This window comes from Sphaerodactylus townsendi, linkage group LG08, assembly GCF_021028975.2.
Source record: "Sphaerodactylus townsendi isolate TG3544 linkage group LG08, MPM_Stown_v2.3, whole genome shotgun sequence".
Lineage (NCBI taxonomy): Eukaryota > Metazoa > Chordata > Lepidosauria > Squamata > Sphaerodactylidae > Sphaerodactylus > Sphaerodactylus townsendi.
Window position 1 is genome coordinate 108,644,846 of NC_059432.1, and position 27,500 is coordinate 108,672,345.

Below are 27,500 nucleotides of genomic sequence, written 5' to 3' on the forward strand. Positions count from 1 at the left end.
ACTTTGCTGAAGTTTGCATGGGAGGGGCAAATGCTGTGGGCATCCAATGGAAAGTGAGCCTGATGCCCACAGAATGAGTCCCTGGCCATCCAAACTTCAGCAAAGTTGGCTGGTTCCTTTCAGGGGACAAATCAGCGGCCCTGCGGGAAATAGGTGCCCCTCCCCAGAACAAGACCCTCCCCAGAGCCCCCAATAAAATATCCAGCAAAGATCCAGTTGGGCATCACAGCAAGCCCCATTGAAGTCTATGATGGGGGGAAACAATTGCTCCCCCCCCATAGAACTTGTTGAGGAGGAGCCTGGCAGATTCTCTGCCCTGACATGGCTCCGTTGCAGCCAATGAAGAGTTCCGAGGGTGTCTGTGGGGTGCAAATTGTTCATCAGGAGAGTATCCTGAAGATACCCTGAAAATTTGGTGCCTCTACTTGAAAAATGTGCACCCTGCTAACACATCCAGAAGTTCCCCACTGGCTGCAAAGGAGCCAGGGCGGTTCAGAGCAGACAATTGGCCTGTCATATTGGGGTGCCTGTCAGAAACGCATTCGTAAAGCTAGCAGCACCAAAATATCAAGTTATCTTTCAGAGACTTTCCTGATGATACCACCCAGGTCTGGTGACATTTGTTTCAGGGGTCCAAAGTTATGGACTGTCAAAAGTGTAGCCCCCATCTCCTGTTAGCTCCCGTTGAAAACAATGGGAGATAGGGCACACCTTTTGGAAGGTTCATAACTTTGGTCCCCGTAAACCAAACTTTACAAAACATTGGCAGTGCCATCAGGGGAGTCTCTGGAAGATACCCTGCAATTTTGGTGCAGCTAGCTTTAAAAATGCACCCCCTACAGGCCAACAACAGAAAGATTTTAAAAATCAGAGGGACCCAAATTATTCGGGAATCCCGAAAATATTCATGTAGGCTGAATATGATATTTGCCTTATTTGGATATACAGATAATTTTACACCCAAATAAACCCAAATCTGAATTTTACCAAATATTTTCGATATTGCTCAAGTCTAATCTCTTGCCTTCAAAACCCCAGGGTGGGTGGGCCATGTCCAGATGCGGTGTCCCCTCCCCCTTCCTCCCCTCCCCTGCATGCCACCCCTCCCTCCCTCCCCTTTTCTCCCTCCCTCTCCTTCCCTTGCATGCCACCCCTCCCTCCCTCCCCTCCCTCCCTCTCCTTCCTGTGCATGGCACCCTGCCCCCTTCCCTCAACTCCCCCTCCCTTCACTAGGGTCGATGGGCCATGTCCAGATGCAGAGACCCCCCCACCTCCCTTCTCTCCCTTCCATGCCACCCCTCACTCCCTGGCCCCTGCCTAGTGGAACGCTCTTCCTCCAACTATCAGGATAACAAGGGGTGTGATGCAGAGGCAGAAAGTGTCAAACCACCTCTGAAGATCTTTTGTCTTGAAAACCCTATGGGGTTGCCACAATTCAGCTGTGACTTGTCAGCAGGAAAAAAAGAACCAAAGCAGAAAACAGGGTGCTTCAGTGGAATCAGTAATGATCTTTTAGTGTTCAGGTGAATGATCAAGACGAGCGACCATCCATCCTTGCAAGTGCCTTTCATGAAGCAACTACATAGAGGAAATTTGTATAAATCCTCTTGAGAGCTCAAAAAATTCCTTAAGTGAATTCTGTGCAGGTGCAGACATCCTATTTGAGGTTACATCGATGGCTGCCAAAGAATGTCAAGAAACAGTGTAAACCTACAAAGAAAATGATTGAAAATAATTCTCACTTTATTCACTACATGGCTTAATTATTGGGAATTACATACCTTAATAATTGTATCTTTACGAAGCTTGATCCCTAATCGCCACAAACTTCCAATGATGGGTAGTCGAAGATGTCAGGATATTGAAAATTGCAAGGTGGTCATATGCTGGTCTAGAATGACTGGAATGTAACAGTCAGCAGAATTGTAAAGGTCGGAGCCTCTCTGTCTGGGTCTGCAGTGATTGGCATGTAACAGTCCGGCAAGAATTGTAAAAGGTCCGGGAGCCTCTCTGTCTGGGTCTGCCGTGATTGGCATGTAACAGTCAGCAGAAGTGAAAAGGTCACAGGCCAGGATGATTAGATCATCTAGCTAATGATTTGCTGGACAAAACTATATAAGAAGACTGCATACCAAATTCAGTACATCTCCTTCATATTCAGGTATGAGCTCAGATTGTTGTCAGAGTAGAGAGTGGATAGTTATTGTTATTTTTGTTCCTTTGAGAAACAAGAGATAAAAGTATTCCTCAGGAACTAAATCTACTGTCTGAGTGTTTCTTTTTCTTATACTGCAAGCAGTTACCTCCTGTTCTAGCCAGGGTGCGTTGGCTCCTAGTCCTTCCGCTGTCCACTATTGCAACAATTTGGTTATGGGCCCAGTATCCTAACCACTGGAAGCTAGAGAGTGTCGAGGCAGTGTGACCGCGATGACATCCACCATGTGCAGTTTGCCTTTTGAACGGCTGACTGCAGGGAATTACTCAGCATGGAGTGTGAAAATGCAGAGCTTTCTCATCACGTGAAGATTTATGGGCTGTGGTCGAGGACCCACCGAAGACAGGCACAGCAGCAGAGGCAGAGGGCAGATGCCAGAGCCAAGAAGTCCATAATGTTGGCTGTGGAAAACTCCCAGCTCATCTATCTCACGGGCTGCTGAGAAGGCTTCTGACTGCTGGAAGGTGTTGAAGGACCCTGTACCAGACGCAGACTGCTTTCAGTTCCAAAGGTAATCTTGACCCAGGCGTTTATACAATTGAAGAAGCTGAAAGGAGGTGAAAATGTGGCCAACCATGTCCAGCAGCTGCATTACACTGACCGATGAGCTGGAAGACAGAGGCATGACTTTTCACTGAACAACATGGGGCCTATATTGTACTATCTTCCCTAGATGACAGCTGGGACAATTTTGTCTATGAGTATGCAGAGCATAAAAAAGGAAGATGATTTAACTCTGGAGCTATGTGACTGCACTGACTTCTGGAGCTCAAGAAACAAAGAGAGTTTTGCCTTGAAGCCACAGCCGGAGAGAAGCCTGCTGCTTCCAGAGAGGCAAAAGTGAAACCCAACACCAGAACTGTCCAAGGTCATATGCGGTTGGGCGTTGTTTTCGTTGTGGCTCTACTAATCATCTTCTCTGAGAATGCCCACAGAAGGGGGAGAAGAAGGGGCCAGCTAAAGGACAGCGGGGAAGAGGAAAGAAGGAGCACTGCTTGGCGGCATTTGCTGAGGGAGCCGATGTCCAGAGAAACCAACCCATCTACAGCTCTTGGACTCTGCCTGCTCAGAGCATGTCGTAAAGTATCATGCACCTAATGACTGAGGAGTCCAAAGGCAAGTGTGAAACATGTCAGCTTGGCCGATGGATGCCAGCTATGATACGCTACAAGGGAACTGCCTACATACCATGCCTAGGTAAAAAGTTGCAAAATGTATTGTGTGTGTTTCCTGGACTGGATTTTTGTTTGTTGAGCGTCCCAAAGTTTAGCTGAGAGCAAGGGTGCAAAACTATATTGTATTTATTAGACAGGGTTGTACAGTATAGCAGAATGACATAGAGTGTGCAAAGAGTTACACTCTGCGAAACAAAATGTATGTTATGACTGATAAAAGGGCGAAAATGAAAATATTATTAGATGACTTTCAAGTCTAGCTATGTAAGCCTATGCATGATGATTTGTGTGCACTATCTTCCGCAGAGTCCTAGGACATGCAAGTTTTTGCCACCATCAAGCAGTTGGCAAAAGTATGTGATTTGAGTGTGAAGCCTTGCAAAGCATTCCTAGACTGTTCAGAGTCTGTGAGTAGGGGTTAAGGTGAAATCCTATCCCAATCCCCAAAAAGAGCTACAGACAAATGGAAGAACCATTTGAACTAGTCCATGCAGACTTAGCTGGTCCTTTCCAATCAAGCGAAGGGGGGGTTACGCGATATATATTTCTGCTGTTTGACGATTATAGTAAATATTCTTACTGCTTGCTGTTGAAATCTAAGGATGAAGCCTTTACAAGGTTTAAAGGAATGGAGTCTCAATGATTGAGCGAGGAGGTTCCCTCACAAAGGTAGCTTGCACTATACAATCTGACAGAAGGCGGTGAGTTCATGGGGAGCAAATTCCAAACATAGCTGACACAGAAAGATATTAGCCACAGGAGAACAAAATCCGTTCAGCCCGGCTGAAAATGGCGTGGCTGAGAGGAGACTAGGCATTCTTCAAGCATCGCGAGGGATTGCATGATAAATGATGCCAAGGTTCCATTCCATTTCTGGGGAGAGGCTGTCTTAGCTGCCACACATGTAATAAACAGGTTGTGGAGTTCTATTATCAATGGAAACGCCATTTTTTCAGAATGTTTGGCAAAGGGCCGTCGCTGAAACACCTTAGGAGGTTTGGGAGTTTTGCTAGCGTCCTCATTCCCGAACAACAGCGGGAAAAAGGACAAAAGAAATAGCAGAGACTGCGTTTTTTGTAGGATATGCGCCAAGAATACCAAAGGCTATAGATTTTCATGGGTTCATGTAGGAATTGCTATCTCCACGCGAATTACCAACTTTGAAAAGCATACAGGTTAAGGAACATGCGATGCATCAAAACTCTGAAGTGTTCTTACCACCAGTAAGCCATGACACAGTACCTAGTGACAGCACACAACCCCCACTCCCTGTTCAAGGTCACACATCTGCTCCGAGCCTTAAGCAACAACAGAACAGTGATAGTGATCAGGAAGGAAGCCAGGGAGAGGAGGGGGCTGAGCAAACTGGAGAAATAGCTATACCACGCAGATCAGAAAGAGCAAATAAAGGCATACCACCAAAAAGGTTTATGGTACAAGAAGTGAGAGTGTGCCAATTAGGGACAGAACCACAAGGTTTCCATGATATGTTGAAATGTCCACCTGAGGAACAGGAAAAATGGAATCAGGCTATGGACAATGAGTTTGAATCCTTGGTGAACTTAAAAGTGTTTAACATTGTTGATAAACCTACTGATAAGCCGATCATAGGTGCAAGATGGGTATACAGGCGTAAACCTATGCCCGATGGGACTTGCAAATATAAAGCAAGATTAGTCGCACAAGGCTTCTCTCAAACAAAGTTTGACAGTTATGATCAGACTTATGCACCCACTGCAAAGGCAGAATCCATGAGATTAGTGATTGCTCTGGCTGAGCAAAGAGACTTTAAAATGAGGCACTTTGATTTTGAAACAGCTTATTTAAATGCAGATTTGCAAGAGACCATATACATGAAGCAAGCACCAGGTTATGAGCATGAACAAGTTGATAAAGTTTATAAGCTCAACAAAGCTTTGTACGGGCTGAAACAGTCAGCCAGATGTTGGAACAGGTGCATACACAAAGCATTATGTGAAATGAAATTTGACCAAAGTGTGGCCGATGCCTGTATATATACCAGAGGTACTGGTGATGAATGTATCATTTTGATGATTTATGTTGATGATCTCTGTGTGGTTGCAAAAACAGACAACCAAATCAAACAACTTTACACTGAGTTGAGTAAACACTTTAAGCTGAAAGACTTGGGGTATCTAAAGCAATACCTGGGTATTCAAGTCAGTAAATCTGAAGAAGGGGATGTGTTTCTGACACAAAAACAAAAGATAGAGGGTGTCATACAAAAAGCTGGTCTGCAAGATGCCAAAGTGGCACAAACCCCAATGGTGGCTGATTTTTGTAAGCAAGATAACAGCAAAGCATTTGAAAGGCAAGACCTATATCGTTCCTTAATTGGCAGCCTGCTGCACATTGCTAACTGGACAAGACCAGACATAGCTTTTGCTGTAGGTTTATTAAGTAGAACAGTTGCAAAACCTACTGAGAAAGACTGGCAGGGGCTAAAAAGAGTAATTCGTTACTTGAAGGGAACTGCTAACTATGGTTTACACTTTTCTAACCAAAACAATAAGGACTTAGTGGTGTATGCGGACAGCTCATTTGCAGAGGACTCAGGATGTAAGTCAGTGAGTGGTTATTATATGCAATATGGCAGCCATCCGATTTGTTGGAGATCTCGGAAACAAACAACGGTTGCCACTTCAACTGCTGAGGCAGAGTATGCGGCTCTTAATGAGGCATGCAATGAGCTACAATGGGTTATGCAGTTGCTAAAAGACCTGGGTGAGAAATGTGAACAACCTATAACAGTTTTTGAAGACTCACAGACATGTATAGCCATGGCAGAGAACGAAAACCTTAAAAGTCGTACTAAACATGTAGCTGTGAAATTCCAAAATGTAAAACAACTGATACAGTCAAATATGATTAAGTTGCAGTACTGTGAATCATCTGCAAACATAGCCGACATCTTAACAAAGCCATTACCAATACAAAAACATAATGACTTGGTGTTTGGTTTGGGTTTAGCAGATGTACAATTTGGCAAGGACTCTGTACAAAGTGAGTGAAATAAGTAACTCTGTGTACTGACTATGTACTAACTATGTAATGAGTGTAAATAATGTGAATGACTTTTGTTTGTAATTATTTTGTTTGTAAATATTATGTAATGAGGCAACATTCCAACCAGATATGAGAAGGGGTGTCAGGATATTGAAAATTGCAAGGTGGTCATATGCTGGTCTAGAATGACTGGAATGTAACAGTCAGCAGAATTGTAAAGGTCGGAGCCTCTCTGTCTGGGTCTGCAGTGATTGGCATGTAACAGTCAGCAGAAGTGAAAAGGTCACAGGCCAGGATGATTAGATCATCTAGCTAATGATTTGCTGGACAAAACTATATAAGAAGACTGCATACCCAATTCAGTACCTCTCCTTCACCTTCAGGTTCGGGCTCAGATTGTTGTCAGAGTAGAGAGTGGATAGTTATTGTTATTTTTGTTCCTTTGAGAAACAAGAGATAAAGTATTCCTGTTGGAACTAAATCTACTGTCTGAGTGTTTCTTTTTCTTATACTGCAAGCAGTTACCTCCTGTTCTAGCAAGGGTGAGTTGGCACCTAGTCCTTCCGCTGTGCACTAGGCCAACAGAAGAGGCCCAGGAGGGTATGACCTGTTTGACCCAGGTTGTTTCAGAAAGTGAAGAATCAGCAGACACACCAGGAAGGCAACCAACATTTCCAACATTTTTCTTGCTTCTTGTTCCCTTTGTTGGTATCTTTCGCTTGGATGGGCTGAATGTTCTTCCTCTGGTGACTTCTCTTTCCTTCCAGATCGTTGTCACTTGTTTCAGCTTCTAGTGATACCATTTTATATACTCCTCTCGTAAAGGTTAATTCCAATATGGTCTTTTGACACATTGCCAGCTAGTTTTGAAACTATGCCAGGCAAGTAGTAATTATTAGTATGTTTAATTCTGATATGGTTATGCAATTCACTGTGCAGAATAACTCCCAGTATCAGCATTCTCAGTTAGCCAACCAGGACCTGTAAATCACCCGTCTGGTTTCAAGTATTTTCCAGAAGCTCAGAGTACCACCTGCTTATGAAATGTGCATTACATTGGTGTTCTATACAGGATGCCCTTTTGAATTTGATTCCTTCCTTACACACTCAGATATCTAGGAAATGCCCAGTCAGTGTCTAAGAGAGCCTTACTTTTGTTGTGTAGAACAATGCCATTGAACGAATACCATCTGGTTGGTGTAAGGTTGTGTAAGGTTGTGTTTTAATTTCAGTCAAGCAGCTCGACCTTGGGAGGATTCCTCTGGCTGGGCTGTGTGCCCAGGACTGCTGTTATCGTTAACTTTGCTTTCTGTCTGTGTGAAATCTTGCTTTCTGTCCCCGTGAGAATCAACGCTTGTTCTGGGATTGTTTACCTTATGCTTTGGGCGGGAGAAGTAGCTCTTAAAAGCAGCTACACATCTGGGGGAAGGTTGGAATCTGCATTTCCTGTATTGTGCATCATGGAAGTTTAAGAATTAAAGAACTGCTAAAGTTACTTTAAGTCTGGTCCTTGCTGATTCCTTACAGTTGGCATCTTCAGAGGTGTATCACAGAGGGAAGTCTGTTACACACTGTGCACTAGACACAGTGTGTAACAGACTTCCCCCTGTGATACATTTCTGAAGATGCCAGCCACAGATGCAGGCAAAATGTTAGGAACAAGATCTACCAGACCACAGACACACAGCCCGGAAAACCCATCACAACCAGTTGAGTCCAGCCGTGAAAGCCTTCAACAATACAGTGAATACAATCTGGCTTCCTCTATGAAATTCTTGGGTTACTGCACTCTGTACCATACACTGTACTCTGCTTAGAAGCTGGCCAGAACCTACTTAAAAGTAGAGCATGGTTAAATACATTCAAGTATTGGATCAAATTATGTTTCAGCTCTGATGAGCGTAGTTTAATGCACTCCCAGACCTATTTGCATCTGAATGGTATTAATTACTCAAATCAAAAATTTGCTCTCTAGGTTTATTATTTGAAGATCTCTGTATGTTGTCACCTAGCGAGATAATCTGAACCTTAAAAAGCAGACTTATAGAGCAGAAATACCATCTCTTATTGGGTCAAGCAAATAAATCATGCTCTCCCCTTTCTTTCGGAATACTACCTGAACAGGGGCACATAGCCAAATATCTCGAACTATTAACTGAGCCCCGACAGAGATGGATTATCACAAGGGCCAGATGCAATGCTTTCCCATCTGCCATTACGAAGGGTTGCTATTTATCTGTCCTTCTCCAGGATCGGGCTTGTCCACAGTTCAAAAATCAAGAGGAGACTCTTGCTAACATTATACTTGACTGTCCTAGATATGTGGGTATCAAGAATTTCCCTCCTTGGCTGGCCCCAGACACAACTTGAAGGCAACCAACATTTCCAACATTTTTCTTCCTTCTTGTTCCCTTTGTTGGTATCTTTCGCCTGGATGGGCTGAATGTTCTTCCTCTAGTGACTTCTCTTTCCTTCCAGATTGTTGTCTCAGCTTCTAGTGATACCATGTTATATTTATTTATTTATTTATTTATTTATTTCCTTAAGCTTTTATACCACCCCATCCCCGAGGGGCTCTGGGCGGTGTACAACATAGGAATAACAATACAAGATAACTAAAACATTTTAAAAGCAGCGATAAAACCATAAACTATTTCTAATAGATATACCATAAACCCAATAAAGTAGATGGCGTTCAACAATCTAATTTTAGAAGCTCCCTCCCCTCCCGTAAAAGGGGAGGGGTGTCGTCCAGCATTCTGATTATAAGTTCCCTCCCCCCCAAAAGGGAGGAATGGCGAGTCTCAGTAGATGGCAGTAGGCCCAGATGTCAAGGACCAAAGAAAGGGAGCACCGTCAGCGGCTGGATCCTCCGAAGGCCTGGCAGAACAGCTCTGTCTTACAGGCCCTGCGGAACTCACTAAGGTCCCGCAGGGCCCGGACAGTTGGAGGAAGAGCATTCCACCAGGCCGGGGCCAGAGCCGTAAAGGCCCTTGCCCGTGTGGAGGCCAGCCGCAACACCGAGGGGCCAGGGACCACTAGTAAATTGGCCGCAACTGATCGAAGAGGCTGTGTAGGGACATATGGGGTGATGCAGTCCCAAAGATACGATGGTCCCAGGCCGCGTAAGGCCTTAAAGGTCAACACCAGCACCTTGAAGATGATCCGGAACTCTACTGGGAGCCAGTGCAGCTGACGCAATATGGGCTGGATATGTGCCCAGGTGGCGCTACCTGCAAGCAAACGCGCCGCTGCATGCTGAACCAGTTTTAGTCTCCGGATCAAACGCAAGGGAAGGCCTGCGTAGAGCGAGTTACAATAGTCTAATCTAGAGATGACCGTTGCGTGGATCACAGTGGCTAGGTCCGCTTGGGAGAGGAAGGGAGTCAGCTGCCGGGCCTGACAGAGATGAAAGAAAGCAGCCCGGGTTGTATGGGCCACCTGGGTCTCCATCAAAAGAGACAGATCCAGGTGGACCCCCAGACTGCAGACAGAGGGGGTCGGCGCCAATGTGACCCCCTCCCACACCGGCAGCTGAAAGGTCCCACCCACCCCCTCACGGCCAAGCCAGAGGATCTCCGTCTTCGATGGATTCAGTTTTAACCTGCTCTGGCGCAACCAACCAGCGACCGCCTCCAAACAGTGCTGTAGAGCCACAGGGGTGGCGGTTGCTCCCCCCTCCATCAACAGAATGAGTGGTGTGTCATCTGCGTACTGATGACAAATCAGCCCAAAACTCCGTACCAGCTGAGCAAGGGGTCGCATATAGATATTAAATAGCAGCAGGGATAGTAGCGCCCCCTGGGGTACACCGCATTGAAGCGGGCACTTCCGGGAGGCTTGATCCCCGCACCTCACTTGCTGACTCCGGCCCCGGAGGAACGAGACAATCCATTGAAGGACAATGCCTCGGACTCCGGAGGCGGCCAGGCGGTGGGTCAAAAGGTCATGGTCGACCACATCAAACGCTGCGGAAAGATCTAACACCAGCAGCGCCGATCCGCCTCGGTCGAGCTGAATACGGAGTGTGTCTGTGACAGCGACGAGAACAGTCTCCTTCCCATGCCCAGCACGGAAGCCGAACTGGAAGGGGTCGAAAGCCAATGCGTCATCCAGAAAACCTTGAAGCTGCTCCAGCACCACTCTCTCAATTACCTTCCCCAGAAACGAAAGATTCGAGACGGGTCGGTAATTGGCCAGATCTCTCGGATCTAACGATGGTCTTTTTAAGAGTGGGTGGACCACTGCCTCCTTCAACCCATCTGGCAAGGCTCCTTGCTCAAGGGAGCCATTGATTATACTCAACAGATGGGGTCGTAGCTCCGCAAGTAGCTCCGCAAGTTTTCACAAGCCAGGACAGGCACGGATCCAGAGGACAGGTAGTAGGTCTAACAGCAGCTAAGGCTCTGTCGACAGCAGCTTCAGAGAGCAGGGAAAACTGGGCCAAACAAGGGCCTGAAGACGGCAAGGGAGTCTCGAGTTCACTAATTGTAGCTAATGTGGACGCTCTTAAAGGTAAATACCAAGAAGGCCTTTTGACACATTGCCAGCTAACTTTAAAACTATGCCAGGCAAGTAGTAATTATTAGTATGTTTAATTCTGATACGGTTATGCAATTCACTGTGCAGAATAACTCCCAGTATCAACATTCTGAGTTAGCCAACCAGGACCTGTAAATCAGCAGTCTGGTTTCAAGTATTTTCCAGAAGCTCAGAGTACCACCTGCTTATGAAATATGCATTATATTGGTATTCTATACAGTATGCCCTTTTAAAATTGATTCCTTCCTTATGCACTCAGATATCTATGAAATGTTCAGGCAGTGTCTAAGAGAGCCTTGCTTTCCTCATCTTTGAAACAAATTGCAGTTTTTCCCTAAACAGTGGCCCTTTCGGCACACACACCTTTTAACGGTTTTTATCGGTTTTTATTGCCATTGGTGTCTTTTATGGGTTTTTATAGCCATCTGCTTATCTGAAACACTTTTTACAATGTTTCCAAACTGGTTTCTCTTGCAATGAAGTACTCTTGAAACCTTTTTCTCTGCCATTTCCAGCCCATTTCTCAAGCCCTGAGTCTTTGCTCCACTTCCCCATCGAAGCCGGGCCCACCATTTTTCATTTCTCTTAAGAACATAAGAACAAGCTAGCTGGATCAGACCAGAGTCCATCTAGTCCAGCTCTCTGCTACTCGCAGTGGCCCACCAGGTGCCTTTGGGAGCTCACATGCAGGAGGTGAAAGCAATGGCCTTCTGCGGCTGTTGCTCCCGATCACCTGGTCTGCTAAGGCATTTGCAATCTCAGACCAAAGAGGATCAAGATTGGTAGCCATAAATCAACTTCTCCTCCATAAATCTGTCCAAGCCCCTTTTAAAGCTATCCAGGTGAGTGGCCATCACCACCTCCTGTGGCAGCATATTCCAAACACCAATCACACATTGCGTGAAGAAGTGTTTCCTTTTATTAGTCCTAATTCTTCCCCCCAGCATTTTCAATGTATGCCCCCTGGTTCTAGTATTGTGAGAAAGAGAGAAAAATTTCTCTCTGTCAACATTTTCTATCCCATGCATAATTTTATGGACTTCAATCATATCCCCCCCAGACGTCTCCTCTCCAAACTAAAGAGTCCCAAACGCTGCAGCCTCTCCTCATAAGGAAGGTGCTCCAGTCCCTCAATCATCCTTGTTGCCCTTCTCTGCTCTCTTGCCTTTCCAGCATTTTCAATGAATGCCCCCTGGTTCTAGTATTGTGAGAAAGAGAGAAAAATTTCTCTCTGTCAACATTTTCTACCCCATGCATAATTTTATAGACTTCAATCATATCCCCCCTCAGACGTCTCCTCTCCAAACTAAAGAGTCCCATATGCTACATAATGACATATGCTATTTACTGAATGTAATTGGTAGAGGAAACAAAAGTTGTACCACAGAGCTACAACTTAATGCTTACAAAATAAGCCTCCAACTGGAGTGCAATAACACAGACATTTTTAACAGATATATTTATTTAACAATTCAAGTAAAAATACATAAAGGTATACAAAAATGTAACAAACCAGCCGTTTGCACAAGAATAAGCTAGCCGGAAATCCAGATTCAATGCCGACCTCGTAATGAGACTTCAAGGCTTATTCTGCAAAAATAACAAAAAAGCAAATAAATAGAAAAGTCCACAAGGAAAACCCGCCCCAATTACAAAATACTTATACTTACAAACTGAATGCTACTAAAAAAAACACAGTTTGTTACAATAAGGCAATAAAAAACCCCTCTGCTAGCTCAAACTCAAGCTTCTCGTAAAGTCCTTGATGAGAACAAAACACAAGACTAATTATCCAGGTCACAAGGAGGAAAGTGGGTGCACGGCAATCATTTACACAATACACATTACACAAGTAGATAGGATCACAGACCGATATATGGAACAACCCCTGCAATTCGGAGAATATGTCTTTGCCATTGGCAGGGAGCCTGCATAGGGGTTGTGACGAATGCACTCATACTGCATTCAGGTTACAGGGTGGAACCGCCCCTGAAAGAGTTAAGCCCTGGCCAACCCTGATTGGCCAGAGAAAAAAACGCACATACTATAAATACTGTCAGCGAGAGTGCTGAAGGGTTCTTCTTTTTGGCTTTTTGGCTCTGACTGAGCGTTTGTGCCTTCGGGTACTTTTGTGACAGAGTGAGGAGAATCCGCCAAGTTCTCTCACTGCTGTGTTGCTGGATAATAGCTGAGAACGCTATTAAGTCACCTAAAACCCTGAGTTTGGAGGAGAGTGTCCGCCCTCAGGTGTTTTGTTTTATTTGTGAGGAAAACCTCTGGAAAGTCCAAAAGTCTGTCCTCCAATACAGTGAACACCAGTCTTGGGAGGCCCAGTTCCTGTGGCAGAGAAGCCAGATTTTGGGAGTGTGGGAGAGGGAGGCTGTTATGCCTGAATCCCACTGGGCGTAGACGGGGTGTTTTATTTTGTAGTGAGGTACAGCGGACTGAAGTTTATTTTAAAGAGGGAGTGTGAAACCTCCACAATAACATCTTACATTGCTGAAACATCTTTGAAGTAAAATCTGGAGTGACGTGACACCTGCGAGTGTTCATATTTATTCTGAAAGTGAAGTAAAGTGCCTGCAACCATTAAGCTTTAAGAACCAAACATACTCTGCAACCAATACGCTTGTTTCCTCTCCAGTTTACCTGAGAAGCCTCTGTTAAAGCCAGCAATAAACGTTTTAAGTTTTTGTTCATCTTTAAACCGTTCCAGTCTTCATTTATTTTTCTGTCTGTGTCTGTGTGTTCCCCAGTTAGGGTGGTGACCGTTTAAAATCAGTTTTTGTGGGCATTTATATTGGTGGCAGCGAAGAACAAAACAACGGAAATAATAGGAAGGGTTCCTTCCAACCAACTACCGGGGATCCTTCTTATATAGTGCCTTATGTTACAGGGGTCATTGTCTGAAGAGGAATTTGAGTCCATCTAGGTGCTCCGCAGACCACTGATGAAGGTCTCCTGGCTTAGAGATGGGAACTGCAACATCTATTCTACAGCGAGAATGATGAATCCAGTCTTCACGTCCTCCTACCTTCTCAGCTGTATGTGTAGTCGACTTGATATGGTCCCTTCCATACAGTTCACAAAGGTTCCTTTGATCAGGACCCGGTCTCCCAGCTCAAAAGCATGCAGTGCAACATCAAGGGGTAGAGACGGAGTAACCCTAACTCGTAAATGTAATTGATTCAACGGGGAACAAACAGCCGTCACATATTTCTGAATACTCTGCTCTCCTACTACATCTGTCATTTCTCCTACCTGTACAAATGGGAATGGTCTTCCATAAAGGATCTCAAAGGGGGATAAGCCTAGAGGTCTCCTCTTGGTTGCCTGTACTTAGTGAGGGCAATGGGGAGGGCATCTGTCCATTTAAGGTGTGCCTCCAAGCAAATCTTATTCAACTGCAAGCTCGTCCTCCCCGTAAGATGCGCTCCTGTGCCCAAACCGCCACCGAGCAGACCCATCAGCTCCTGTCCCAGCCTTGCAAGCCTGCCAACCAGTCCAAGAGTGCTTGCTGCACAGCATGCAACCAAGTGTCCAGACCTCTTTCCGTTAAGTGTACACCGTCCGTATGGTAGAGCCCGTGCTCTTCAATGGTTATTCCAGGGTGCGGGATATTGTAACCTCCAAGTTCCCAGGCCACCCTTGCTGCCGCTTTGCAGCCTTGGCAGTGTGCCATATCCACATTCTTTGGCTCCCAGGCATGCCGCCAACAAAGCCATGGAAGAAGGCGGGGCCAGAACAGCTGCACATCTGGGAGTAGCTCCTGTATTTCGTGGAGTCCAGCCACCAGCCACCAAGACAGGACCAGGCCACTCAATACTGGGAGGTCATTCTCCCCCAAGTGGATGACTAGCCCTTGCAGTGCACCAAACTTCTCCAGGGCTTCCCGTATCGCTGGTACCAAGGCCTCCCAGCGCATGCCTGGCCCGCCCAGCCAGACAACGTCCACTCCCTGTCCAAGATCCAGGTTTGCACCCGAAGGTGTTGAGAGCACTTATACTCCGGTCCAGTGGACATTACCATGCCCAATGACCCATATCTGGGTCCAGGTGTCTTGATGCTCTGTGTAAACAAGTAAACATCAGGTGAGATTCATCGCCCATTCTTTAAGATAGTCATTGCTCAAGGAAGCCACAGCATAAACAGGCTCAGGAAACGCACTCGTCCCGCCTCGCCCAGAAGCTCCCTCTTGCCAAATGACACCAAACTGCCTTAAGGGAACCTCAGCCACCATGCCCACTGCAATCGCCTCTCAGCTGGGCATGCCAGGCGACCGCCCCCTGTTCCTTTCCCAGGAACTAGGCTGCAATTGAGGCACACCTCGAGGAACCCAGGGAGCCAGTGCCCAGCCATTCCCCAAATTAAAAGCTGGCTCTCATTACACAGAGGCCATTGAAAGTACCCAAAAACTACCCCATCTGGGGAGAGGCAATGATGTTATAACATGATGATGTTATAACATGATGTTCTATATCATGATGTTAATAACATGACGTCATGATGTTCATGATAATGCCGACCCCTCCCTTGCAGCCTCGGTAAGTGACGCGCTGGTGAACTAAGAACTAAGAAGAGCGCGCTGAACTGAGGGGAGAGGTGGCGGCGGCGGCAACTGATAGATGTGTAGGGTTGTTTTCTCACCACCATGGTCATCATTGGAAGATGATCACCCCCCCCCCCGCCGGTTGGAGAAATGGTATGATCCTGAGTTAAGTCGGAGGAGGAGTCTGTGGCAGAGACTTTGTATAACAATTAACCATTGGATAAGAACTGTGGAATTGGGAAAACAACGGATTATAGCCTTGGACAGTGTACAAAAACATTTGCAGACTGTGCCTGAATTACATCAACAGACCTTTGGCTATTGGTTGAGACGGCAGTGGCGATATAGGAAGACGAAAGGAAGAAAAGCTGGCCGCCAATTAGATTTTCATGGCAGTGAGAGAGCCATGGCAATCTCTATCAACATTAGAAATTGGTGCTGCTGTGGCTATTGACTGTTGGTTCTCTAGGTGGCAGCAGAGGATCAGAGATTTTGTAGAACTAGAGTGTAGTCTTCCTATTGACAACCCTGCAAGTGTTTGTATAGTGGATAAATTAAAGGAGCTAGTGTAGTATTAGTTAGGTTAGCCAGGGCTTATAGAATAAATTAAATAAATTAGTTTGCTTAGCTGTGGGGGCTTAGGTATAGTTAGCAATAGTTTTTGTAGGAGTAGATTTTAAGCTAAATTAACTGTTGGACTAGACCATTGTATTGTATTAGTCAGCTAGGTTTACAATATCCCGGGGGGATATTGTATTGTTCCAGGTAGGAATACCCCCTTCTGGTAGTACCCACATGGAGGCCCTGGATGGGGCAGGGATCCCAGTGATACAAGGGCGTGGGAGGTATGGCGGTAGGCCTAGACCACATGCGAGACGTAGGACGAGATATGGTGAAGCTCACTCTCTGTCTGATCTACGGCCTATCCCAAGAGATGCTGGTTGTGGGGTAAGGGCTATCTACTCTGCTCCTAGGCTGCTGTTGATGAACGCAAGGTCGATTAATAACAAATATGCTACCCTCCGGGAGTATCTCAGAGGGCAAGCTGCCGACCTTGTGTGTGTCACGGAAACCTGGGTGAGGGAGGGTGAGATGGTCGCTCTCAATAACCTTGCCCCAGATGGTTCCGTGGCAGTCCAGCAGCCTCGGACACAGGGCCGGGGGGGTGGCGTGGCAATGCTCGTCCGAGATTCCATTCCTTTCAGGACGTCCCCTGTCCCAGTGATTGCTGGCATAGAGTGTTTAGGCCTCCATTGGGACCACCTAGAGAGGCTGGCTGTTCTGCTTGTGTACCGGTCGCCTAGCGCACCGGCAGACAGCCTATCACGGCTCTTGGAGGTCGTTTCTGAGTGGGCGCTGGAGCACCCGCGCTTGATTGTGTTGGGTGACTTCAACGTCCATGTGGATTCAGCCTCCTCCTTGGTAGCCGTTGATCTAGTGTCATCCATGGCGACGCTAGGTCTCTCTCTTGTAAACACCGGTGTTCCTACCCATCATGGAGGCCACACTCTGGACCTAATCTTTGTGGCAGGTGTGCATGTGGCCTTATCCTCTGTAGAAAGAGTGCCGTGGTCTGACCACTATGTCCTGAAGGCTCGGACTAAAGCTCCCATGCCCCCCCCGTCTAGGTGACGGGCACATTTTAGCCCGCCCGCGGAGACTAATGGAACCAGAACGATTCCAGGATGCTCTATGGGAGACCCTTCCCACTGGTGATACGCTAGATGAGCTGGTAGAGAGCTGAGATGCCAGGCTCTCTGAAGCCATTGAATGTATCGCCCCAAGGCGCCCTCTCTGCACCCGCACCAACCCGGCTCCTTGGTATACCGAGGAGCTGAGGGAGATGAAACGGGAACTGAGACGGCTTGAGCAGGTGTGGTGGCGGGCATTTGACGAGGGGTCAAGACACTCATATCGATCGTTTATGAGGTCCTACGAGAGTGCTGTGAAGGAGACAAAGCGGGCATTTTTTGCGTCCGCTATTGAAAAGGCTAGTTCGCGCCCGGCTCAACTGTTCCGAGTTATCCGGACATTGACGACCTCTTCGATAGGTCCCAAAGATAATAAATTGGCATTAGGCTGTGAGGCATTTGCGGACTACTTCACGCACAAAGTCTTGTCCCTCCGCCAATCCCTGCCAGCCACAGTTGATACAGTATGTGAACTAGAGACCCCTGGGCCGTCTTTGGGTCCTTTCTTGGACCACTTCAGCTTACTCGACCCAACGAATGTGGACAGGACCCTGGATGCTGTACGATCTACCACTTGTCCTTTTGACCCGTGCCCTTCCTGGTTGGTGAAAGCCAGCAGGGAGGAGCTTCGAAGCCACCTGTTGGATAAAGTCAACAGCTCCCTTGAGCAAGGAGTTTTCCCTGGTCGGCTTAAAGAGGCAGTGGTCTGCCCGCTCCTAAAAAGACCGTCTTTGGATCCAAGGGATCTGGCCAATTACTGCCCAGTTTCAAATTTACCATTCTTGGGTAAGGTAATTGAGCGAGCGGTGGCGGATCAGCTCCAAGGGTTCCTGGATGATGCAAATGTACAGGATCCCTTTCAGTCCGGCTTCCGCGCTGGTCATGGAACCGAGACGGTGTTGGTTGCCGTTGTGGACGATCTCCAGCTGCACTTGGATAGAGGTGGGTCGGCGCTGCTGGTGTTGTTAGATCTCACCGCAGCGTTGGACGTAGTAGATCATGACCTTCTGGTCCACCGCCTCACTGGTATTGGGATTCGGGGTTCAGCCTTGAATTGGCTGTCCTCATTTCTCCAAGACCGGGGACAGCAGGTAGCATCGGGGGGGGGTGTGAGATCTCTGGACGATGCCCCATCATGTGTGGGGTGCCACAAGGAGCGATACTCTCTCCGATGCTCTTTAACATCTATATGCACCCCCTGGCAAGTTTAGTCCAGAGTTTTGGGCTGCGGTGTCACCAATATGCTGATGACACCCAGCTCTTGTTCACAATGGAGGGCCACCCGACCTCGGCTCCTGATGCTTTCCAGCGTTGTTTAGATGCCGTGGCTCGTTGGTTGAGTGCGAGTCGGCTGAAGTTGAACCCTACAAAGACGGAGGTCATGTGGCTAGGTTGAGGGGAGTGCCCGGCGGCCTTTAGTCTGCCTACGCTGCACGGCGAGGCATTAACATTAGCCTCGTCCGCCAAAAACCTCGGGGTGATACTGGACCCATCACTATCGTTGGTTGCCCAGGTCACCCAGTCGGCTAAGGCAGTGTTCTACCATCTGCGGCAGGCTAGACAACTGGCCCCCTACCTCTCCCGCTCAGATCTGGCCACAGTGATCCATGCCACGGTCACCTCTAGGTTGGACTACTGTAACTCACTCTACGCGGGCTTACCTTTAGCCATGATCCGGAAATTGAAGCTCGTACAAAATGCGGCAGCCAGGTTGCTGGCGGGAACATCTATTAGGGACCGGATTACTCCGGTCCTGTACCAACTACACTGGCTGCCGATCGAGTACCGGGTCATGTTTAAAGTTCTGGTTTTGACCTTTAAAGCTATTCACGGCCTTGGACCAGCATACCTACGGGACCGTCTCTCCCTATATCGCCCTGCTAGGCCCCTCCGCTCCTCGGAGGTGGACCTCCTGGTGATCCCTGGCCCCAAAGTGATCCGGCTGGCCTCTACAAGGGCCAGGGCTTTTACAGCCCTGGCCCCTACCTGGTGGAACAGGCTCCCAAGTGAGATCAGGGCCCCGCAGGACATACAGAGTTTCCGCAGGGCCTGTAAAACGGACCTGTTCCGACAGGCATTTGGCCAGCCGGAATAACATCTCACTTCTGTGGAAAAATCTGGCCTCCTGTGGGGGGGGCAGGAAGGGGGAAGGGGAAATAATTTTAATCGCCATTGGGACTTTGAATTTTATAATTTGTATATGGTTTTAACTGGGATTGGGGTGAAATGGTTTTTAACTGTTATTTGAATGATGGACACCGCCCTGAGCCCTTCGGGGAAGGGCGGTATAGAAATTTAATAAAATAAAAATAAATAAATAAATAATGCTGTTATAATGCCATGATGTTATAACATCAGATCATGATATTCTAACATCAGGTCATGATGTTATAACATCACGTCATGGTGTTATAACATCACGTCATGGTGTTATAAAATCAAATGATGGTGTTATAACATCATATTTTTCTCTCTTTCTCACAATACTAGAACCAGGAGGCATACATTGAAAATGCTGGGGGGAAGAATTAGGACTAATAAAAGGAAACACTTCTTCACGCAACGTGTGATTGGTGTTTGGAATATGCTGCCACAGGAGGTGGTGATGGCCACTAACCTGGATAGCTTTAAAAAGGGCCTGGACAGATTTATGGAGGAGAAGTCGATTTATGGCTACCAATCTTAATCCTCTTTGATCTGAGGTTGCAAATGCCTTAACAGACCAGGTGCTCAGGAGCAACAGCTGCAGAAGGCCATTGCTTTCACATCCTGCATGTGAGCTCCCAAAGGCACCTGGTGGGCCACTGCAAGTAGCAGAGAGCTGGACTAGATGGACTCTGGTCTGATCCAGCTAGCTTGTTCTTATGTTCTTAAGAGAAATGAAAAATGGTGGGCCTGGCTTCGATGGGGAAGTGGAGCAAAGACTCCGGGCTTGAGAAATGGGCTGGAAATGGCAGGGAATGTAAAAGGTTTCAAGAAGAAGAGTTTGGATTTACATCCCCCCTTTCTCTCCTGCAGGAGACTCAAAGGGGCTTGCAATCTCCTTGCCCTTCCCCCTCACAACAAACATCCTGTGAGGTAGGTGGGGCTGAGAGAGCTCCGAGAAGCTGTGACTAGCCCAAGGTCACCCAGCTGGCATGTGTGGGAGTGCACAGGCTAATCTGAATTCCCCAGATAAGCCTCCACAGCTCAGGCGGCAGAGCTGGGAATCAAACCCGGTTCCTCCAGATTAGATACACGACCTCTTAACCTCCTACTGCAAGAGAAGCCAGTTTGGAAACATTGTAAAAAGTGTTTCAGATAAGCAGATGGCTATAAAAACCCATAAAAGACACCAATGGCAATAAAAACCGATAAAAACCGTTAAAAGGTGTGTGTGCCGAAAGGGCCACTGCTCTCTTAGACACTGCCTGGACATTTCATAGATATCTCAGTGCGTGAGGAAGGAATCAAAGTAAAAAGAGCATACTGTATAGAACACCAATGTAATGCATATTTCATAAGCAGGTGGTACTCTGAGCTTCTGGAAAATACGTGAAACCAGAAGGGGGATTTACAGGTCCCGGTTGGTTAACTCAGAATGTTGCTACTGGCAGTGATTCTGCACAGTGAATTGCATAACCGTATCAGAATTAAACATACTAATAATTACTACTTGCCTGGCATCGTTTCAAAACTAGCTGGCAATGTGTCAAAAGACCTTCTTGGTATTTACCTTTAAGAGTGGAGTATATAAAATGGTATCACTAGAAGCTGAAACAAGTGACAACCATCTGGAAGGAAAGAGAAGTCACCAGAGGAGGAACATTCAGCCCATCCATGGCCATTTCCGCACGGGCATTTAATGGCGGCCTGGAGACGGCAAAAACGCCATCTCCAGGCCACCGTGTGGACAGTTCCAACCCTGCCTCTTCCGCATTCGTGCGGAAACGGCCCAAGCGAAAGATGCCAACAAAAAGAACAAGAAGCAAGAAAAATGTTGGAAATGTTGGTTGCCTTCCTCTTGTCTCTGGGGCCAGCCAAGGAGAGAAATTCTTGATACCCACATATCTAGGACAGTCAAGTATAATGTTAGCAAGAGTCCCCTCTTGATTTTTGACGTGTGGACAAATCCGATCCTGGAGAAGGATAGATAAATAGCAACCCTTCGTAATGGCAGATGGGAAAGCATTGCATCTGACCCTTGTGATAATTCATCTCTGTTGGGGCTCAGTTAATAGTTCGAGATATTTGGCTATGTGCCCCTGTTCAGGTAGTATTCCAAAAGAAAGGGGAGAGCATGATTTATTTGCTTGACCCAATAAGAGATGGTATTTCTGCTCTACAAGTCTGCTTTTTAAGGTTCAGAATATCTCGCTAGGTGACAACATACAGAGATCTTCAAAAAATAAACCTAGAGAGCAAATTTTTGATGCAAATAGGTCTGGGAGTTCATAAAAGTACGCTCATCCCAGCTGAAACATAATTTGATCCAATACTAGAATGTATTTAACTATGCTCTACTTTTAAGTAGGTTCTGGCCAGTTTCTAAGCAGAGTACAGTGTATGGTACAGAGTGCAGTAACCCAAGAATTTTGTAGAGGAAGCCAGATTGTATTGGTGATTTACAGTTCTTCGTTGGCTAACTCAGAATGTTCATACTGGGAGTTATTCTGCACAGTGAATTGCATAACCATATCAGAATTAAACATACCAATAATTACTACTTGCCTGGCATAGTTTCAAAACTAGCTGGCAATGTGTCTTGGTATTTACCTTTAAGAGTGGAGTATATAAAATGAAATCACTAGAAGCTGAAACAAATGACAACCATCTGGAAGGAAAGAGAAGTCACCAGAGGAAGAACATTCAGCCCATCCAAGTGAAAGATACCAACAAAGGGAACAAGAAGCAAGAAAAATGTTGGAAGTGTTGGTTGCCTTCCTGGTGTGTCTGCTGATTCTTCGCTTTCTGAAACAACCCGGGTCAAACAGGTCATACCCTCCTGGGCCTCTTCGACTACCCATCATTGGAAGTTTGTGGCGATTAGGGATCAAGCTTCGTAAAGATACATCTATTAAGGTATGTCATTCCCAATAATTAAGCCATGTAGTGAATAAAGTGAGAATTATTTTCAATCATTTTCTTTGTAGGTTTACACTGTTTCTTGACATTCTTTGGCAGCCATCGATGTAACCTCAAATAGGATGTCTGCACCTGCACAGAATTCACTTAAGGAATTTTTTGAGCTCTCAAGAGGATTTATACAAATTTCCTCTATGTAGTTGCTTCATGAAAGGCACTTGCAAGGATGGATGGTCGCTCGTCTTGACCATTCACCTGAACACTAAAAGATCATTACTGATTCCACTGAAGCACCCTGTTTTCTGCTTTGGTTCTTTTTTTTTCCTGCTGACAAGTCACAGCTGAATTATGGCAACCCGATAGGGTTTTCAAGGCTAGAGATGTTCAGAGGTGGTTTGCCACTTTCTGCCTCTGCATCACGCCCCTTGTTATCCTGATAGTTGGAGGAAGAGTGTTCCACTAGACAGGGGCCGGGGAGTGAGGGGTGGCATGGAAGGGAGAGAAGGCAGGTGGAGGGGGCCCTGCAACTGGACATGGCCCATCGACCCTAGTGAAGGGAGGGGGAGTTGAGGGAAGGGGGCAGGGTGCCATGCAAGGGAAGGGGAGGGAGGGAGGGGAGGGGAGGGAGGGAGGGGTGGCATGCAAGGGAGGGGAGGAAGGGGGAGGGGACACTGCATCTGGACATGGCCCACTCACGCTAGGGTTTTGAAGGCAAGAGATTAGGCTTGAGCAATACCGAAAATATTTGGTAAAATTCAGATTTGGGTTTATTCGGGGGTAAAATTGTCTATGTATCCAAATAAGCCAAATCTTATATTCAGCCTACATGAATATTTTCAGGATTCCCGAATAATTTGGGTCCCTCTGATTTTTTAAAATTTTCTGTTGTTGGCCGGTAGGGGGTGCATTTTTAAAGCTAGCTGCACCAAAATTGCAGGGTATCTTCCAGAGACTTCCCTGATGATACTGCCTATGCTTTGTGAAGTTTGGTTTAGGGGGACCAAAGTTATGAAACCCCGAAAAGGTGTGCTCTATCTCCCATTGTTTTCAATGGGAGCTAACAGGAGATGGGGGCTACACTTTGGATAGTCCATAACTTTGGACCCCTGAAACAAATGTCACCAGACCTGGGTAGTATCATCAGGAAAGTCCCTGAAAGATACCTTGATATTTTGGTGCTGCTAGCTTTACGAATGCGTTTCTGACAGGCACCCCAATATAGTTCGGCCGATTGTCTGCTCTGAACTGCCCTGGCTCCTTTGCAGCCAATGGGGAACTTCTGGATGTGTTAGCAGGGTGCACATTTTTCAAGTAGAGGCACCAAACTTTCCGGGTATCTTCAGGATACTCTCCTGATGAACAATTTGCACCCCACAGACACCCCCGGAACTCCTCATTGGCTGCAATGGAGCCATGTCAGGGCAGAGAATCTGCCAGGCTCCTCCTCAACACGTTCTATGGGGGGGGGGGAGCAATTGTTTTCCCCCATCATAGACTTCAATGGGGCTTGCTGTGATGCCCAACTGGATCTTTGCTGGATATTTTATTGGGGGCTCTGGGGAGGGTCTTGCTCTGGGGAGGGGCACCTATTTCCCGCAGGGCTGCTGATTTGTCTCCTGAAAGGAACCAGCCAACTTTGCTGAAGTTTGGATGGGAAGGGCAAATGCTGTGGGCATCAGGCTCACTTTCCATTGGATGCCCACAGCATTTGCCCCTCCCATGCAAACTTCAGCAAAGTTGGCTGGTTCCTTTCAGGAGACGCAGCAGCAGACCTGCAAGAAATAAGTGCCTTTACCTAGAGCAGTGATGGCGAACCTACAGCACGGGTGCCAGAGGTGGCACTCAGAGTCCTTTCTGTGGGCACGAGCAAACAGAGTGCCCCCCCCACATCTAGGCTGGCCTGGGCTGCTGGGCTCAATTATTAGCATTAAACCTAAGACCTAGTTTTGGGGAGGCAGTGTAGGTAACCCTGTTAAGCGCTGTTAAACCCCACTGATTTTCATGCAAAGAACTAAAGCGCAATCCTGTACCTGGGAGTAAGCTCGGTTGCTGAAAATTGGGCTTGCTTCTGAGTAAACCCTCCTAGGGTCGTGATTCACCCGTTGCACAGTTGCTTCAAAGCAAAGCCACTGACTACCACCAAGCTTACTCCCGAGTAATGCATGCCTCGGAGCCAAACTAAAACCTCAGTATTCAGGTTAAATTGCCGTGTTGGCACTTTGCGATAAATAAGTGGGTTTGGGGTTGCAATTTGGGCACTCGGTCTCGAAAAGGTTCGCCATCACTGACCTAGAGCAAGACCCCCCCTAGAGCCCCTTCCATTGAAATCTCTACCGCAGAGCCAGCTGGGGATATCAGCAAGCCTCACCCCATTCCACATCTTCCACTGCTTCAAATGAAGGGGGGGGGGGGAAGTGATATTTTCCCACCAGAAGAACCTACGTGGCATGCTCTGCCTTCCATACTTTCAGCAACACTGTAGGCACATATCAGAAAAATAGATTTTTCCTTTTTCCTTTTTCCAGCCTGGGCCCGGATGGCAGCAGCCATAATCTGCTGAGCGTGGGGCCACGTTGGCTCTCTGACCTAGTCTATTAGCATTTGGCCTTGTGGAATGCATAGTGTCATCAGAAGACCCCTTTTGTTCTAAATCATGCCCAGGAATTCAGGCATCTCAATGATAAAGAGAAAAACTTCCGTCTCTGCCTGGAAACAAACCCTCCCTGGCACCAGGATTCTGAGATTCTCCAGAGAAGTGGGACTCTTTAGTTTGGAGAGGAGACGTCTGAGGGGGGATATGATTGAAGTCTATAAAATTATGCATGGAGTAGAAAATGTTGACAGAGAGACATTTTTCTCTCTTTCCCACAATACTAGAACCAGGGGGCATCCATTGAAAATGCTGGGGGGAAGAATTAGGACTAATAAAAGGAAACACTTCTTCACGCAATGAGTGATTGGTGTTTGGAATATGCTGCCACAGGAGGTGGTGATAGCCACTAACCTGGATAGCTTTAAAAAGGGTTTGGACAGATTTATGGAGGAGAAGTCGATCTATGGCTACCAATCTTGATCCTCCTTGATCTCAGATTGCAGATGCCTTAGCAGACCAGGTGCTCAGGAGCAGCAGCAGCAGCAGAAGGCCATTGCTTTCACCTCCTGCATGTGAGCTCCCAAAGGCACCTGGTGGGCCACTGCGAGTAGCAGAGTGCTGGACTAGATGGACTCTGGTCTGATCCAGCAGGCTAGTTCTTATGTTCTTATGTTCTTAATAGTTAGCTCCTTTTGTTTAGTTTAAGTCAGGGCCATAAAAGGCACATTTAGATAAGAGAATAGAAACATCCGAGGAACAGGATGTCAAGAGTGTGAAATATGCTAAACCAGGTCAAACTACGGATCTAAATCTCTGCATGTTTTGGGAACATGAAGAACATCTCCTGGCATATTGGCATATTTGGCTCAATCCGCACATGCAGAATAATGCACTTTCAAACTGCTTTCCGTGCTCTTTGAAGCTGTGCGGAATAGCAAAATCCACTTGCAAACAGTTGTGAAAGTGGTTTGAAAACGCATTATTTTGCGTGTGTGGAAGGGGCCACACACACACACACACACACACACACAAACCCAGGAAGCCTCTCTGAGAGCAGCCGGGTGGGACAGCCAGAACTGGTCACATGGTTGCTTACAGGGTGCTGCCAACATATTACATAAATAAATAATGCTTTAGTTTATCGATTTTTCAAGGACTTGACTTGGACACCTGACAGGGTTTACAGGTAAAGGGAGCCTATGAAGCAATACTGGGAATGCCCCAAGGAAAGGAGGTAGAAACAATGTGGAGAAAAACAGGAATCTGAGAGGAAGGATCTAGGCAGAGAAGAGAGTGTCATATGGCCAGGAGATGAAGAGGGAAAGACAAGGGGACACCTTACAGTCAAACAAACTAGCTGAATAATATATTTTTTTGCTTTTCTCGTTCAATGCAAATGACAGCTTGCAAAACAATATGGAAATGTTTACATGCTATGGCTGGGACCTATTCCTGTAGTTGTCCTGTCGGGATATGAAGCAGTGAAAGAAGCGCTGATAAACCGTTCAGAAGACTTTGCTGATCGACCAGTGACCCCTTTCCTGAAAATCATAGGAAAGGAAATGGGTAAGCTGTTTAGAAGAGTAAAAACGTGGGAAAGCAAAAGATTGTCCTCATCCTTCGTGCAGGAACAAGACACAAGAGAGAGCAGAGGAAGCTTCTGAGTGTTGCAGCCACTTTTAGATCTCTCTGTATGATGGAAATCAGAAACTGGAATTGTCCAGTATTTGTCATTCAGCACTAGCACATAACTGGCTGTTACTTGTTTACATAAACTTCACAATCAACACGGAGGACATGAGGTGACTGTAATCTACAGGGAATGTTAAATGAATCTGTCAGATCACTTTGTTGCAGTGTCAGATTCTGAGGATTCAGCACCATTCATGTCCCCCCTTTTCCCCTGGTGGGCTTTGAGAAGGCCTCAGTTACCACGAGGAGGGTTCACACCCTGTTCCCTATCACCATTCCTCCCATTCTGGGGATACTTCTGGGGATGCACCTAGCTCATCCTCCGCACCCCTTCTAGGCCCTGCCTTCTGAAGGACTCCCTAGGACAGTGGTGGCGAACCTTTGGCACTCCAGATGTTACGGACTACAATTCCCATCAGCCCCTGCCAGCATGGTGGGGGGGGGGGGGGGTGGGGGGGGGGGGGGGTGGGGGGGGGGGGGGGTGGGGGGGGGGGGGGGTGGGGGGGGGGGGGGGTGGGGGGGGGGGGGGGTGGGGGGGGGGGGGGGTGGGGGGGGGGGGGGGTGGGGGGGGGGGGGGGTGGGGGGGGGGGGGGGTGGGGGGGGGGGGGGGTGGGGGGGGGGGGGGGTGGGGGGGGGGGGGGGTGGGGGGGGGGGGGGGTGGGGGGGGGGGGGGGTGGGGGGGGGGGGGGGTGGGGGGGGGGGGGGGTGGGGGGGGGGGGGGGTGGGGGGGGGGGGGGGTGGGGGGGGGGGGGGGTGGGGGGGGGGGGGGGTGGGGGGGGGGGGGGGTGGGGGGGGGGGGGGGTGGGGGGGGGGGGGGGTGGGGGGGGGGGGGGGTGGGGGGGGGGGGGGGTGGGGGGGGGGGGGGGTGGGGGGGGGGGGGGGTGGGGGGGGGGGGGGGTGGGGGGGGGGGGGGGTGGGGGGGGGGGGGGGTGGGGGGGGGGGGGGGTGGGGG

The 27,500-nt window shown here is 47.6% G+C and overlaps 1 protein-coding gene across 1 annotated transcript in view; it reads left to right on the forward strand.

Annotated features, from left to right (window-relative positions):
- The first annotated feature begins 22,098 nt into the window (after positions 1–22,098).
- Positions 22,099–27,500, forward strand: part of LOC125437764 (cytochrome P450 2J5-like) — a 108,084-nt gene continuing 102,682 nt past the window's right edge. The window contains exons 1-2 of the mRNA XM_048505711.1: positions 22,099–22,260; positions 26,260–26,422. Of these exons, the coding sequence (XP_048361668.1) occupies positions 22,099–22,260; positions 26,260–26,422 (325 nt within the window). The remainder of the gene's footprint in view (positions 22,261–26,259; positions 26,423–27,500) is intronic.